The sequence below is a fragment of the Pseudophryne corroboree genome, chromosome 8 (genome assembly GCF_028390025.1).
Source record: "Pseudophryne corroboree isolate aPseCor3 chromosome 8, aPseCor3.hap2, whole genome shotgun sequence".
NCBI lineage: Eukaryota > Metazoa > Chordata > Amphibia > Anura > Myobatrachidae > Pseudophryne > Pseudophryne corroboree.
In genome coordinates this window covers 468,421,381-468,438,098 of record NC_086451.1, presented here as the reverse complement: position 1 = coordinate 468,438,098, position 16,718 = coordinate 468,421,381, and the positions used below count along the sequence as shown (strand labels likewise).

The 16,718-nt window shown below is 47.3% G+C and overlaps 1 protein-coding gene across 2 annotated transcripts in view; it reads left to right on the top strand.

Annotated features, from left to right (window-relative positions):
* Nucleotides 1-16,718, top strand: part of ZDHHC9 (zinc finger DHHC-type palmitoyltransferase 9) — a 96,812-nt gene that overhangs the window by 44,023 nt on the left and 36,071 nt on the right. For both annotated transcript variants that reach the window (XM_063938372.1, XM_063938373.1), the window contains exons 2-5: nt 2,431-2,714; nt 6,036-6,196; nt 10,692-10,850; nt 11,670-11,807. In XM_063938372.1, the coding sequence (XP_063794442.1) occupies nt 2,548-2,714; nt 6,036-6,196; nt 10,692-10,850; nt 11,670-11,807 (625 nt within the window). In that variant the 5' untranslated portion in view covers nt 2,431-2,547. The remainder of the gene's footprint in view (nt 1-2,430; nt 2,715-6,035; nt 6,197-10,691; nt 10,851-11,669; nt 11,808-16,718) is intronic.

Genomic DNA, 16,718 nt, shown 5'->3' with positions numbered 1-16,718 from the left:
GCTACACGTGCCTTGGAGGATTCAGAGTCCCTTGATGTGGTCAGGGCTTTGAAAATTTGTGGCCAGAACGGCTAGAGTCAGGAAAACAGAAGCACTGTTTGTCCTGTATGCAGCCAACAAGCTTGGTGGCCCTGCTCATAAGCAGACTATTGCTCGCTGGATCTGTAACACGATTCAGCAGGCACATTCTACGGCAGGATTGCCGTTACGTAAATCGGTCAAGGCCCATTCCACTAGGAAAGTGGGTTCTTCTTGGGCGGCTGCCCGAGGGGTCTCTGCGCTACACTGTGCCGAGCTGCTACTTGGTCGGGATCAAACACATTGCAAAGTTCTATAAGTTTGATACCCTGGCTGAGGAGGACCTCCTGTTTGCTCAATCGGTGCTGCAGAGTCATCCGCACTCTCCCGCCCGTTTGGGAGCTTTGGTATAATCCCCATGGTCCTTACGGAGTCCCCAGCATCCTCTAGGACGTAAGAGAAAATAAGATTTTAAACCTACCGGTAAATCTTTTTCTCCTAGTCCGTAGAGGATGCTGGGCGCCCGTCCCAAGTGCGGACTACTTCTGCAATACTTGTATATAGTTATTGCTTCAATAAGGGTTATATTATAGTTGCATCGGTCTTGAACTGATGATATGTTGTGTTCATACTGTTAACTGGGTATTTGTCACAAGTTATACGGTGTGATTGGTGTGGCTGGTATGAATCTTGCCCTTGGATTAACAAAATCCTTTCCTCGTAATGTCCGTCTCCTCTGGGCACAGTTGCTCTAACTGAGGTCTGGAGGAGGGGCATAGAGGGAGGAGCCAGTGCACACCCAGGTCTAAAGATTTTCTTAAAGTGCCCATGTCTCCTGCGGAGCCCGTCTATCCCCATGGTCCTTACGGAGTCCCCAGCATCCTCTACGGACTAGGAGAAAAAGACTTACTGGTAGGTTTAAAAATCTTATTTTTTAATGTTTTTTTAATTTTTATTATTATTATTTATTATTATTATTATTTAAAATATACCTATAAATGCAAATTCTTATATTACTTTTGCTTAATTTGTGCCCAAAACGTTCAGAGGTACAATAGTTCAGTCATTTTTGTGTGTGGGGAAGAGGTTTAAATGCCATTCACCGAACAAACAATGCCACTTAAATGTGCAATTACCACCTTGTGTGATGCCAATTTCCCACACCGCATGCAATATGTAGTAACAGCATTTAGTTTTGCAGCCCAGGACTATTTTAAATGCGGTAAAATACTATAAAAGACTTGTCCTAGTCTAGGAAGAACCTTGAGGACTACCGGTATGAAACCCGGGGCACCACCAATGCCGTATACCACCCGAGAATTGGAAGCGGGTCCTTCCCGTGTGGGATCCGGGGTAAGGGGGTGGCGGAGGCGGCGGCACTGGTAGGGGGGGCGGAGGCGGCGGCGCTGGTAGATGAGCTCATCTCTGCGACGCCTCTCCCTATTGTAATGAACGGGTCCTGGGTCGCATCGACCAGGCAACTCTTTCACACTGCCACTAACCCGGTATTCAGCCTGGGAATAACACTGCTTTGTTCCTGGGTTGAATTACCGGGTCAGGCGAACCGGGATTTCAACCATGGCTCTTTCACACCACACACCAACTGGTCGATACTGGGTTATTTGTGCGATGTGAAAGGGGTGTAAGATGCATAAGCAGACTCTGCTGATCAAAATCATATGCGGCCTGCCTAGATTCTGTGTACAACTGCAGCTGTATCTGCATACAAAACGCTACTTTAGTATTTTCCTGGAAAGCACTGTAGCATAGCATTTTCTATGCAGATGCGAATAAGACAAATTTTTGGCAAAAAGTCTCCAGACGTTGGCAGAGTTGCACAAGAGCTGCCAGCCCACTCAAGCCAGGTATGTCAAGGTGTATGGCGTATTGAGGCTAGATGTATGAGGACACATTTGTATGTAACGCATACCTTATGCTTCTTTATTTATTAACACTTACAGTACTAACACTGTAGCCTCTCACTAGTGGAGTGCCTTGTGGTGGCTGGCTTGTGCTGACTTCATGGGGTCCCACACTCTGGACTTGAAAATTAGTGTGAGGGACCCACCATATGAGATCACCTGGACGTTGGTTGGTGGGCCCTTATATTTTATTCAAACTATGCCAAGCACCTTGGTTTTGCTCTGTTAGATTGCTGTTTATTATAATTATTCTGATTAGCTGTGCTTGGTACTATAGTGTGTGCACCTTGCATTTTTATTTTTTTATTTCTGTGTGGGACTAAAAGTCTCCACATGGTAGCACCTCTCATTATGTTTGGAATTAGGATGTGCAGTCCAAGCCCTTCCCCCACCAATACGTTTTTAGGACTATACCAGTTTTCTGCTGATTGTCCCAGGAACGTGTGTCTGAACGTTTTATTTCTTATTCTATGTCGTTTGTTGTGTGCAGGTCATCCATTGGCTTGAATATGTTGGCCTGTCCAGTGTGGAAGAGCCTTGGATAGCATCCCCCGAAGGAGCAAAGGGAACGATTTACTGAGAAGATCAAAGCACTACTAGTGCCACCATGTCTGTCATGATGGTGAGGAAGAAGGTGACTCGGAAATGGGAGAAACTTCCAGGGAAGAACACGTTCTGTTGCGATGGGCGAGTGATGATGGCCAGGCAGAAAGGGATTTTCTACTTGACTCTCATACTCATCTTGGGCACATGTTCCCTATTTTTTGCTTTCGAGTGAGTTTAACATTCTCCTGATCTTGCTTTATATCTACATTGTTTTATTTATGCAAGTCCTTTGTGTTCCTGTAGGGCTTCAGATAGTTTATATGATATACTAGTGAGGAGAAAATAACACACATTCCCCCAGAATTCTGCAATTGTCCAGCAAAAGAGACTTAGATCCTACATGATAATAAAATGCAGTGGACTCAGTTTTACATATGTGCAAAGTATGGTAAGCTGCCAGCAACATCGAAGTGTTTCTGCTCTGCTGGTCCTACACTTTATTATGTTTATGTATTTCCAAATTGAGGGTCAACTCATTTGGAGGCACCCCAGGATTCTCCAATATGGCACTACAAGTGTCAGCACACCCTCGAGCTACTGTACCTCTGATGGGTCAATGAATTGATTGCTCAGCTTCCATTCTGTGTATCAATGAGCCACTAGCGAGTCTGCCGTGTCAGCTGTTCAGTTGAGTTTATATTGTTTGAGTCTTTCACCCTTCTCTCTTCCAAGAGCTCTGCTGTGAATTTGTAATCAGGTGGCAATAGATGTGTAACAGCATGTGATGGGTGGGGTCAGAGGGATTACACACCTGCCAACACTTTTCAAGACCAAATCAGGACAAGTAAACCTGATCTGTGGAGACCCCGGCAGCAGATCACACAAGCTACGCGCCATCACATACTCTTTCTGACCAACCACAGCCACTTCCTGCCAAGGCCCGACCCCTTTCTTGGAATTGAGAATCAGGACCTTCCCGCCCAAGTGTATACATGTGTTCTCTATATGGAGATGCATATTGTTAAAATGTTTGTGCATATATACACCCATCAGCCATAACATTAAAACCACCTACCTAATAGTGTGTAGACCCCCTTCATGCCGCCAAAACATCTCTGACCCAATGAGGCATGGACCACAGAAGACCTCTGAAGATGTTCTGTGGTATCTGGCACAAAGATGTTGGCAACAGATCTTAGAAGTCCTGTGAGGTGGTGCCTCCATGGCTTGGATTTCTTTTTCCAGCACGTCCTACAGATTCTCGGTCAGACTGAGATCTGGGATATTTGGTGGCCAAGTCACCACCTTGAACTCTTTCTCATGATCTCAAACAATTACTCGACAAATGTGGCAGGGCGGATTATTCAAAAATAGGCTATTGCTATGAAGGGATGTACTTGCTTTAAGTAGGTGATATGGCCACATGAATGCCAGGACACAAGGTTTCCCAGCAGAACCTTGGCCAGAACTTCACACTGCCTCTGCCAGCTTGCCTGAATTCCCGTAGTGCATCTTGGTGCGGTCTCTTCCCCAGATAATCTCCGCACATGCATCTGGCCATCCACATAACATAGAAGAAAATGTCATTCATCAGACTAGGTCACCTTCTTCGTTTGCTCCATTGTCCAGTTATGAAGCTCATGTGTCCATTGTAGGTGCTTTCGGCGAGGGGATAGGTCCAAACAGTTTAGTCTCCACTCTCCGTGGGCATCATTGAGCCTTGGGCATTCATGACCTGTGTAACCAGGTCACAGATTGTCCTTCCTTCCTTGGACCACTTTTGATAGATACTTACCGCTGCATACTGGATACACCCAACAAGATCTGCCGCTTTGGAGACCCAGTCATCCAGCCATCACAATTGGCCCTTGTTAAGTCACTCAGATCCTTACGCTTGCCCATTTTTCCTGCTTCCAACACCTCAACTTCAAGAAGTGCTGCCTAATATATCCCCCTTCTTCCCGTCTGGTGCCATTGTAACAAGATAATCGATGTTATTCACTTCACCTGTCCCGGGTTTTAATGTTATTGCTGATAGGCGTACGTACAGACATACTTCAGAAACTTGATGACCTTGTTCTGTTGGATAGGAAATCTTGCTGTAAGTTTATATAATGATACAAGTGTTCTCATTGTTTAGTATAAATAATAATAAATTCACACACTGAAATTCTTAACTCCTCCCCTGTACAGGTGTTACACCCAGGGTGTATGCAGGTATGCCGTCTGTCTGGAAGGATAGGGAGTCTAGTTGGTGGTGAAAAACACATTTATAATCGCAGTAATTCTATTTTTAGGCCGGACGTGCTTGTAAATGTCTAATTTGATCACTAAATTAGAGCAGCATCTGCTTTCCAATAAGGCAGATTTCATAGTCTGTGTAATAGAATATTTCCTTTTTTAATTTCTGCAGGTATAAAACCTCAATATAGAATGGAAGCTGCCCAATCCATCTCGTAATACCCCCCTTCCCCAGGTGCTAAAAGGCAGGGGTAATTCTAAACAAGAGACAAACGGGGGTTTTCCCTCACAACAATAGGATGTGGATTTGGACTCTATATGGTAATAGATGCTAAGATCTCTGAATTTCTATTTGCAAAAATATGGTTAAGCCAGGCCAACGTCACAGCGTCTCTGATAGTGGAGGCCCCTATACGAAGTTTACGTTTCGGGGAGCGGAAGCCCACAAAAGCCGGTGAAGGCCAGCCACCCCAGGCCAACACTAGTGAGTGGCTAAGATGTTAGCGAGTGTTAATAAGAAAGAAGCAAAAGCTATGTATTAAAAGGTGATACACAGGTGAAAAGGTGTTAATTCAAATACTCAAAGGAGTAATATTAGTGGAAAATTTTTTGAAAGTGCCAAATAAAATGTTAGTGTGCCACCCCAAAGTATCCTGGCCACACACAACTAGGGTGCTCCGCTCCCCAAACTCATCCCTAATATTGTATCGGCACCCACTTTGGGTCATATAATTGCCCAATGTAAGGCCACATGATGATGTCACATTCTAAAATTAAGAGCCAGCTTACCTGGAGTCACCCCATGGTCCTCCAAATGCCGCTACAGGAACCTGCCTGTTACCACGGTTTAGCAATAACATTTTGCCGGTGCTGATACTCTGATCCTGGCAGCTGTAAGAGTACGCTTTGCCATCCACTGGGACACCTCACCACATGCATGACCCAGCTTGTTTCAGTTTCTCGGTTGCCAGTGGTGACCCCAAGTGTTACCTCCCTTTGAAAAATATGGCCCGTAAGCTCTGATTGTGCGGAAAGAGAGTTTCGTCTTTGTGCCCCAGTGTTTATCTGAAAGCTACTGATGGGAACGGAGGATCCCTTTGCAGCCTACAATAAAGAAATGTAGATGAGTCTATAATAAAACGATGACGGCAGCGTTCTAAAAGTAATGGTTGGGATTTAGAAGGTAGGGGCCGCAGCATGAATACATGAACATTTGAATGTTTAGTGGTTTATTTATCAAGAAGAGGCAATAGAAAGGCTTTGTGCCGTTGCTTACCGCACTATTAATGCCTTTTATTTCCTGTGCAGATGTCGTTACTTGGCTGTACAGCTGTCCCCCGCCATCCCAGTCTTTGCAGTGGTCCTCTTCCTCTTCTCCATAGCCACTCTGCTGCGGACAAGTTTCAGTGACCCCGGGGTGATACCGCGGGCGCTGCCAGATGAGGCAGCTTTCATTGAAATGGAAATTGGTAAGTGCAACCTTAAGGGACAATCTGGCGGCTGAATGTGTTGGATTCACTTTAAAAGGGGCAAATTTACCACTTGCACTTCTTCTGGGGGAAATAATGATTTGAACTTGAATAATTTTTAAAGCTCTTCCGTGGAAAGAGACACCGTTATAGCGAAAATGTTGCGAGCGCTTTTTGCAGTGCAAAAATCAATGAATCGCCCTGATCGGGGACATTTGATACATTTGCACGGGACCTGGCGGCTCACTTGCACCAGGTGTCTTGCATCACAAGGTGGTGTATTGAGGCCAGCTGTACGAGGGCACGTGTGTAGCTTGGACTTGTTCAATAATGTGTTCGAACAAAGAAAGTTATTTAAATAAATAAACAATTAAACCATAAACACCCAAATTAGGGTCTAACATTCCGCCCTAGAGTGAACCTGGAGCCTTCTTTCTGCCGCAGCAATATGAATATGATGTAACGCACAGTAGCCGGTGTGTTCTGGCGCTGGTCACGGGATGAAAGGAATCTGCTTTCGACCTGCAATAGTGTATTTTACTTGCATAACCTGAAATCCAGCATATTACAGCTCTAACCGGAAATGCTGCATGTTTTACCTACATGATTTCATTGTACTGTCCATATACGGACGTGTTTATGAGTCAGTCTGATTGGAATTGGATATGGAATGGCTTAGTGGACTGGGTGATGTCACCCGCACATTATGTAATGCACATGACAAGTGTGGGGCTCAGGCTGACCAGGAATGTAGCCGGTGGCTTTCTCTCTGATCCTGTGGTGATGACGTCCTCCATTCCCCTTCATGAGAAATGATCCTGAAGAGTTATAACAAGGGCATAATCCAGAGAAATGGGTGGGCACAGGGGCTGACATTCTACAGGGAGAGGGTGATGAGACATTAGGAGATACAGGCCCATTGAGCTTAGTGGTGCAGGTAGTTATCAGCGGAGGTGGAACCAGTGAGAGGGGAATGGGGATGATGTGGGGGGACATGCAGAGCAGGTAGAGGACTGTGTACATAGGTGCTGGCTGGTTAGTGATGGATGTGGTCCTCCTCGATATCAGGGACCGTGTACATAGGAGCTGTCTGGTTAGTGTTGGATGTGATCCTCCTATAGCAGTGATGTCAGGGACCGTGTACATAGGAGCTGGCTGGTTAGTGAGGGATGTGATCCTCCTATAGCAGTGATGTCAGGGACCGTGTACATAGGAGCTGGCTGGTTAGTGATGGATGTGGTCCTCCTATAGCAGTGATATCAGGGACCGTGTACATAGGAGCTGTCTGGTTAGTGATGGATGTGATCCTCCTATAGCAGTGATGTCAGGGACCGTGTACATAGGAGCTGGCTGGTTAGTGATGGATGTGGTCCTCCTATAGCAGTGATGTCAGGGACCGTGTACATAGGAGCTGGCTGGTTAGTGATGGATGTGATACTCCTATAGCAGTGATGTCAGGGACCGTGTACATAGGAGCTGGCTGGTTAGTGATGGATGTGATACTCCTATAGCAGTGATGTCAGGGACCGTGTACATAAGATCTGGCTGGTTAGTGATGGATGTGGTCCTCCTATAGCAGTGATGTCAGGGACCGTGTACATAGGAGCTGTCTGGTTAGTGATGGATGTGATACTCCTATAGCAGTGATGTCAGGGACCGTGTACATAGGAGCTGGCTGGTTAGTGATGGATGTGGTCCTCCTATAGCAGTGATGTCAGGGACCGTGTACATAGGAGCTGGCTGGTTAGTGATGGATGTGATACTCCTATAGCAGTGATGTCAGGGACTGTGTACATAGGAGCTGTCTGGTTAGTGATGGATGTGATACTCCTATAGCAGTGATGTCAGGGACTGTGTACATAGGAGCTGTCTGGTTAGTGATGGATGTGATCCTCCTATAGCAGTGATGTCAGGGACCGTGTACATAGGAGCTGGCTGGTTAGTGATGGATGTGGTCCTCCTATAGCAGTGATATCAGGGACCGTGTACATAGGAGCTGGCTGGTTAGTGATGGATGTTATCCTCCTATAGCAGTGATGTCAGGGACCGTGTACATAGGAGCTGGCTGGTTAGTGATGGATGTGATACTCCTATAGCAGTGATGTCAGGGACCGTGTACATAGGAGCTGGCTGGTTAGTGATGGATGTGATACTCCTATAGCAGTGATGTCAGGGACTGTGTACATAGCTGTCTGGTTAGTGATGGATGTGATACTCCTATAGCAGTGATGTCAGGGACTGTGTACATAGGAGCTGTCTGGTTAGTGATGGATGTGATCCTCCTATAGCAGTGATGTCAGGGACCGTGTACATAGGAGCTGTCTGGTTAGTGATGGATGTGGTCCTCCTATAGCAGTGATGTCAGGGACCATGTACATAGGAGCTGGCTGGTTAGTGATGGATGTGGTCCTCCTATAGCAGTGATATCAGGGACTGTGTACATAGGTGCTGGGTGTGAGGGGTTAGAGAGCTGGCTGGTTAGTGATGGATGTGGTCCTCCTATAGCAGTGATATCAGGGACCGTGTACATAGGTGCTGGGTGTGAGGGCTTAGAGAGCTGGCTGGTTAGTGATGGATGTGCTCCTCCTATAGCAGTGATATCAGGGACGGTGCATAGGTGCTGGCTGTGGGGGGTTAGAGAACTGGCTGGTTAGTGAGGGATGTGGTCCTCCTATAGCAGTGATATCTGGGACTGTGTACATAGGTGCTGGGTATGGGGGGTTAGAGAACTGGCTGGTTAGTGATGGATGTGGTCCTCCTATAGCAGTGATATCAGGGACCGTGTACATAGGTGCTTGGTGTGCAGGGTTAGAGAGCTGGCTGGTTAGTGATGGATGTGATCCTCCTATAGCAGTGATATCAGGGACTGTGTACATAGGTGCTGGGTGTGAGGGGTTAGAGAGCTGGCTGGTCAGTGATTTATGTGGTCCTCCTATAGCAGTGATATCAGGGACTGTGTACATAGGTGCTGGGTGTGAGGGGTTAGAGAGCTGGCTGGTTAGTGATGGATGTGGTCCTCCTATAGCAGTGATATCAGGGACTGTGTACATAGGTGCTGGGTGTGAGGGGTTAGAGAGCTGGCTGGTTAGTGATGGATGTGGTCCTCCTATAGCAGTGATATTAGGGACTGTGTACATAGGTGCTGGGTGTGGAGGGGTTAGAGAGCTGGCTGGTTAGTGATGGATGTGGTCCTCCTATAGCAGTGATATCAGGGACTGTGTACATAGGTGCTGGGTGTGGAGGGGTTAGAGAGCTGGCTGGTTAGTGATGGATGTGGTCCTCCTATAGCAGTGATATCAGGGACTGTGTACATAGGTGCTGGGTGTGGAGGGGTTAGAGAGCTGGCTGGTTAGTGATGGATGTGATACTCCTATAGCAGTGATGTCGGGGACCGTGTACATAGGTGCTGGCTGTGGGGAGGGGGGTTAGAGAACTGGCTGGTTAGTGATGGATGTGGTCCTCCTATAGCAGTGATATTAGGGACTGTGTACATAGGTGCTGGGTGTGGAGGGGTTAGAGAGCTGGCTGGTTAGTGATGGATGTGGTCCTCCTATAGCAGTGATATCAGGGACTGTGTACATAGGTGCTGGGTGTGAGGGGTTAGAGAGCTGGCTGGTTAGTGATGGATGTGGTCCTCCTATAGCAGTGATATCAGGGGCCGTGTACATAGGTGCTGGGTATGAGAGGTTAGAGAGCTGGCTGATTAGTGATGGATGTGGTCCTCCTATAGCAGTGATGTCAGGGACAGTTTTCTCCTCCTGTTATTCTCCTGTATATCTCAGAAATATGCTGCATTATTCTTACTACACCTGTAACAATACTCTGACTGTGTGGTCATTGATTCGCTCATTAGGTACATGATTGGTGACCGTCAGCCACCACTAACCTCCCACAACAGAGGCTTGGAATAAAAGTGTGATAGAACAGCTTATGTAGTATAGGGCTTTCTGATCAGTTCATAGTCTGCTGATTGTAAATTACATGAATTAAGAAAATATATCCGTTATCATTGCAATAGTAATATTAGCTATGTGACCATGAAGTCGGCAGTTTTATAGACTTGTGGTGCTACTGTATATTATGTTTGTACTGGTAGCCGGCTCATTTTATTATAAGGGCCTAGTAAGAGATTTGGCCACAACCTCAGTTTTTTGTTTAGGAACAGTGACTCCTGCAGGATAAAAGTAGTTACTGCAATCTTTGAAAAACTTTGTTCTGTGCCCAAGTTTTTAACCTCCCAGCAATTGGGGAATCCTCATGTTAATGAAATGCGGAGCTTTATGGAATGTTTTTTTTATTTTTTTATAAACAAGCTGTCCCAATACTTTTTTACTCTCAAAATTGTGCAGTTTGCCGGAGTTTCCCTAAAACGTCATTGGATTTACTAGAGTAATTTTGGCTTGACTTGTGATTAGCGTACACAATGTAAATATTTGTGCCTTTAACCAGATAAATCCGGAATGGTCTCTACACTCTGTTTAATTTTGTATTTCAGAGGCAGCCAATGGAAATGTGCCACAAGGTCAGCGACCGCCTCCCCGCATAAGAAATGTCCAAATCAACAACCAGATTGTGAAGCTGAAATACTGCTACACCTGCAAAATCTTCCGTCCTCCCCGGGCGTCCCATTGCAGTATCTGTGATAACTGTGTAGGTAAGTGAGACGCTACGGTGTGTTTCCTGCCGGCGTAACCCTGCTACGTAGCCTGCGTGCGTCCTTATCGTGTGTGTGCGTCCTTATCGATGGCTTCTGTGTGAACAATAACCGATATATTGTCATTGTTACTTTCCTCTTTGTTAAATAATGCCTGGGTGATGTCAATATGGATACAGTATAGACTTCTGTAAGTAATATCTGTACAGGGAGCCGTGGTGTCATTGCTTATAAACCAGAAAACCTATAGCCTAAGAAATAATGTATCCTTTTGATATGTTATATGGGTATTTGAAGTCACCTCGAATGTCTGAGACCTACAGTCGGCATGCATCAAAGCTTTTATATGATCCAGAGTTCATTGGTGAATATGCCTGCAGTTTTCAGCAGGGCGTGCTTCAATCCCTCCATTGATATAATTTGTTTGATCTCGTTATGAAACCCACCTGTGATTGAGGCCAGCATGTGAGTACGATGGGGTGTAATGATTAGTTGACCCAGGCTTGTTCATTCATACGTGGCCCATGTCTCTCAAAGGCCCATTGCTCCCTGTCCAGGCACCTCAATCCTACAATATATGTATTAGATGAAGCCGACAACAGATGACCTATAGTCTTTTATCACCTGAATAATTGTATTTGGGATACAGTAAGTATACTTACGCGTGTCCTCTTCCTTCTGTTGCTGAGAAGCCCCTGTACTATGGTCTATAATTTCTTATTATTCCTTCTAGATTGCAGGGTGTATGTAAATTGCTTCTGTGTCCCTCTCAGAGACGTAACCTATAGTAACGTAAATTGATCTACCTCCTTTTTACAGAGCGCTTTGACCATCACTGTCCGTGGGTGGGGAACTGTGTTGGGAAGAGGAATTACAGATACTTCTACCTCTTCATCCTCTCCTTGTCTCTTCTGACAATTTACATCTTCACCTTCAACATTGTCTATGTTGCCCTCAGTGAGTTACTCTGTTTTACCGAAATGATTTCATGAATCTGTCATCGACGCACAGCAAGTCGGCCATCTTGTGAGCTTGGCCAATGTGCTTGTGAATGCAGCAGCCGATTCAGTGTGAAGCCGTGATGCACAGAGGGGAGGGTGCTGAATAAGAATGCGAGTCTGTTTTGCGTTTGTTTCTTGTGTGTATTTGCGCTGTGCATGCTTCAGATATACGTGCGTGCCGCTACCTGCGACGTGGAGTCTGCGTCTTGCTCCATTCTCTTCCACCACTGCCAGAGGAGGTTGGTCTCCTGCAGATGGGCAGACTGCACCCTGGCGGTGGTGGAGTGGGTTTGGGAGCTGCAGATATGGGCCTGAAGCTAAGGCATTATCTTTCTCTGACGTCCTAGTGGATGCTGGGAACTCCGTAAGGACCATGGGGAATAGACGGGCTCCGCAGGAGACTGGGCACTCTAAAAGAAAGATTAGGTACTATCTGGTGTGCACTGGCTCCTCCCTCTATGCCCCTCCTCCAGACCTCAGTTAGATTTCTGTGCCCGGCCGAGCTGGATGCACACTAGGGGCTCTCCTGAGCTCCTAGAAAGAAAGTATATGTTAGGTTTTTTATTTTACAGTGAGACCTGCTGGCAAAAGGCTCACTGCAACGAGGGACTAAGGGGAGAAGAAGCGAACCTACCTGCTTGCAGCTAGCTTGGGCTTCTTAGGCTACTGGACACCATTCGCTCCAGAGGGATCGACCGCAGGACCCGTCCTTGGTGTTCGTTCCCGGAGCCGCGCCGCCGTCCCCCTTACAGAGCCAGAAGCATGAAGATGGTCCGGAAAATCGGCGGCAGAAGACTTCAGTCTTCACCAAGGTAGCGCACAGCACTGCAGCTGTGCGCCATTGCTCCTCATACACACTTCACACTCCGGTCACTGAGGGTGCAGGGCGCTGGGGGGGGGCGCCCTGAGCAGCAATAAAAACACCTTGGCTGGCAAAATAATCACAATATATAGCCCCAGAGGCTATATATGTGATAATTACCCCTGCCAGAATCCATAAAAAAGCGGGAGAAAAGTCAGCGAAAAAGGGGCGGAGCTATCTCCCTCGGCACACTGGCGCCGTTTTCTCTTCACAGTGTAGCTGGAAGACAGCTCCCCAGGCTCTCCCCTGTAGTTTTCAGGCTCAAAAGGTTAAAAAGAGGGGGGGGGGCACTAAATTTAGGCGCAATATTGTTTATACAAGCAGCTATTGGGGATAATTCACTCAGTGATAGTGTTTATCCCTACATTATATAGCGCTCTGGTGTGTGCTGGCATACTCTCTCTCTGTCTCCCCAAAGGGCTGTGTGGGGTCCTGTCCTCAGTCAGAGCATTCCCTGTGTGTGTGCGGTGTGTCGGTACGGCTGTGTCGACATGTTTGATGAGGAGGCTTATGTGGAGGCGGAGCAGATGCCGATAAATGGGATGTCGCCCCCTGGGGGCCGACACCAGAGTGGATGGATAGGTGGAAGGTATTAACCGAAAGTGTCAACTCCTTACATAAAAGGCTGGATGACGTAACAGCTATGGGACAGCCGGCTTCTCAGCCCGCGCCTGCCCAGGCGTCTCAAAGGCCAGCAGGGGCTCAAAAACGCCCGCTCCCTCAGATGGCAGACACAGATGTCGACACGGAGTCTGACTCCAGTGTCGACGAGGTTGAGACATATACACAATCCACTAGGAACATCCGTTACATGATCCCGGCAATAAAAAATGTGTTACACATTTCTGACATTAACCCAAGTACCACTAAAAAAGGGTTTTATGTTTGGGGAGAAAAAGCAGGCAGTGTTTTGTTCCCCCATCAAATGAGTGAATGAAGTGTGAAAAAGCGTGGGTTCCCCCGATAAGAAACTGGTAATTTCTAAAAAGTTACTGATGGCGTACCTTTTCCCGCCAGAGGATAAGTTACGCTGGGAGATATCCCCTAGGGTGGATAAGGCGCTCACACGTTTGTCAAAAAAGGTGGCACTGCCGTCTTAGGATACGGCCACTTTGAAGGTACCTGCTGATAAAAAGCAGGAGGCTATCCTGAAGTCTGTATTTACACACTCAGGTACTAGACTGAGACCTGCAGATAGCACTGCTGCAGCGTGGTCTGTAACCCTGTCAAACAGGGATACTATTTTGCGAACATAAGTCGTCGTCTTATATATGAGGGATGCACAGAGGGATATTTTGCCGGCTGGCATCCAGAATTAATGCAATGGCCATTCTGTCTGGAGGGTATTAGAGACCCGACACTGGACAGGTGATGCTGACTTTAAAAGGCACATAGAGCCTTATAAGGGTGAGGAATTGTTTGGGGATGGTCTCTGGGACCTCGTATCCACAGCAACAGCTGGGAAGAAATTTTTTTACCTCGGGTTTCCTCACAGCCTAAGAAAGCACTGTATTATCAGGTACAGTCCTTTCGGCTTCAGAAAAGCAAGCGGGTCAAAGGCGCTTCCTTTCTGCACAGAGACGAGGGAAGAGGGAAAAAGCTGCACCAGTCAGCCAGTTCCCAGAATCAAAATTCTTCCCCCGCTTCCTCTGAGTCCACCGCATGGCGCGGGGGCTCCACAGGCGTAGCCAGGTATGGTGGGGGGCCGCCGCAAAAATTTCAGCGATCAGTGGGCTCGCTCACAGGTGGATCCCTGGATCCTTCAAGTAGTATCTCAGGGGTACAGGCTGGAATTCGAGGCGTCTCCCCCCCGCCGTTTCCTCAAATCTGCCTTGCCGACAACTCACTCAGGCAGGGAGGCTGTGCTAGAGGCAATTCACAAGCTGTATTCCCAGCAGGTGATAGTCAAGGTGCCCCTACTTCAACAAGGACGGGGTTACTATTCCACACTGTTTGTGGTACCGAAACCGGACGGTTCGGTGAGACCCATTTTAAATTTGAAGTCCTTGAACACATACCTAAAAAAAATTCAAGTTCAAGATGGAATCGCTCAGGGCGGTTATTGCAAGCCTGGAGGAGGGGGATTACATGGTATCCCTGGACATCAAGGATGCTTACCTACATGTCCCCATTTACCATCCTCACCAGGAGTACCTCAGATTTGTGGTACAGGATTGCCATTACCAATTCCAAACACTGCCGTTTGGACTGTCCACGGCACCGAGGGTCTTTACCAAGGTAATGGCAGAAATGATGATACTCCTTCGAAAAAAGGGAGTTTTTAATTATCCCGTACTTGGACGATCTCCTTATAAAGGCGAGGTCCATGGAGCAGTTGTTGGTCGGAGTAGCACTATCTCGGGAAGTGCTACAACAGCACGGATGGATTCTATACATTCCAAAGTCACAGCTGGTTCCTACCACACGCCTGCTGTTCCTGGGGATGGTTCTGGACACAGAACAGAAAAAAAGTGTTTCTCCCGCAGGAGAAAGCCAAGGAGCTGTCATCTCTAGTCAGAGACCTCCTGAAACCAAAACAGGTATCGGTGCATCACTGCACACGAGTCCTGGGAAAAATGGTAGCTTCTTACGAAGCAAAATTCCATTCGGCAGGTTCCATGCAAGAACCTTTCAGTGGGACCTCTTGGACAAGTGGTCGGAATCGCATCTTCAGATGCATCGGCTGATAACCCTGTCTCCAAGGACCAGGGTATCTGTACTGTGGTGGCTGCAGAGTGCTCATCTTCAAGAGGGCCGCAGATTCGGCATACAGGACTGGGTCCTGGTAACTACGAATGCCAGCCTTCGAGGCTGGGGGGCAGTCACACAGGGAAGAAATTTCCAAGGACTTTGGTCAAGTCAGGAGTCGTCCCTACACATAAATATTCAGGAACTGAGGGCCATTTACAATGCCCTAAGTCTGGCAAGGCCTCTGCTTCAAAACCAGCCGGTACTGATCCAATCAGACAACATCACGGCAGTCGCCCATGTAAACCGACAGGGCGGCACAAGAAGCAGGATGGCGATGGCAGAAGCCACAAGGATTCTCCGATGGGCGGAAAATCACGTCTTAGCACTGTCAGCAGTGTTCATTCCGGGAGTGGACAACTGGGAAGCAGACTTCCTCAGCAGACACGACCTACACCCGGGAGAGTGGGGACTTCATCCAGAAGAGCTTGGTACCCAGAACTTCAAGAAATAATATCAGAGGACCCATGGCCTCTACCGCTCAGACAGGATCTGCTACAGCAGGGGCCCTGTCTGTTCCAAGACTTACCGCGGCTGCGTTGGACGGCATGGCGGTTGAATTCCGGATCCTAAAGCAAAAGGGCATTCCGGAGGAAGTCATTCCTACGCTGATAAAAGCCAGGAAAGAAGTAACCGCAAACCATTATCACCGTATTTGGCGAAAATATGTTGCGTGGTGTGAGGCCAGGAAGGCCCCAACAGAGGAATTTCAGCTGGGTCGTTTTCTGCACTTCCTACAGTCAGGAGTGACTATGGGCCTAAAATTGGGTTCCATTAAGGTCCAGATTTCGGCTCTGTCGATTTTCTTCCAGAAAGAACTGGCTTCACTGCCTGGAGTTCAGACATTTGTAAAGGGAGTGCTACATATTCAGCCCCTTTTTTGTGCCTTCTGTGGCACCTTGGGATCTCAACGTGGTGTTGAGTTTCTTAAAATCACATTGGTTTGAGCCACTTAAAACTGTGGATTTGAAATATCTCAAGTGGAAAGTGGTCATGTTATTGGCCTTGGCTTCGGCCAGGCGTGTGTCAGAATTGGCGGCTTTGTCACGTAAAAGCCCTTATCTGATTTTCCATATGGATAGGGCAGAATTGAGGACTCGTCCCCAGTTTCTCCCTAAGGTGGTATCAGCTTTTCACTTGAACCAACCTATTGTAGTGCCTGCGGCTACTAGGGACTTGGAAGATTCCAAGTTACTGGACGTAGTCAGGGCCTTAAAAATTTATATTTCCAGGACGGCTGGAGTCAGGAAAACTGAC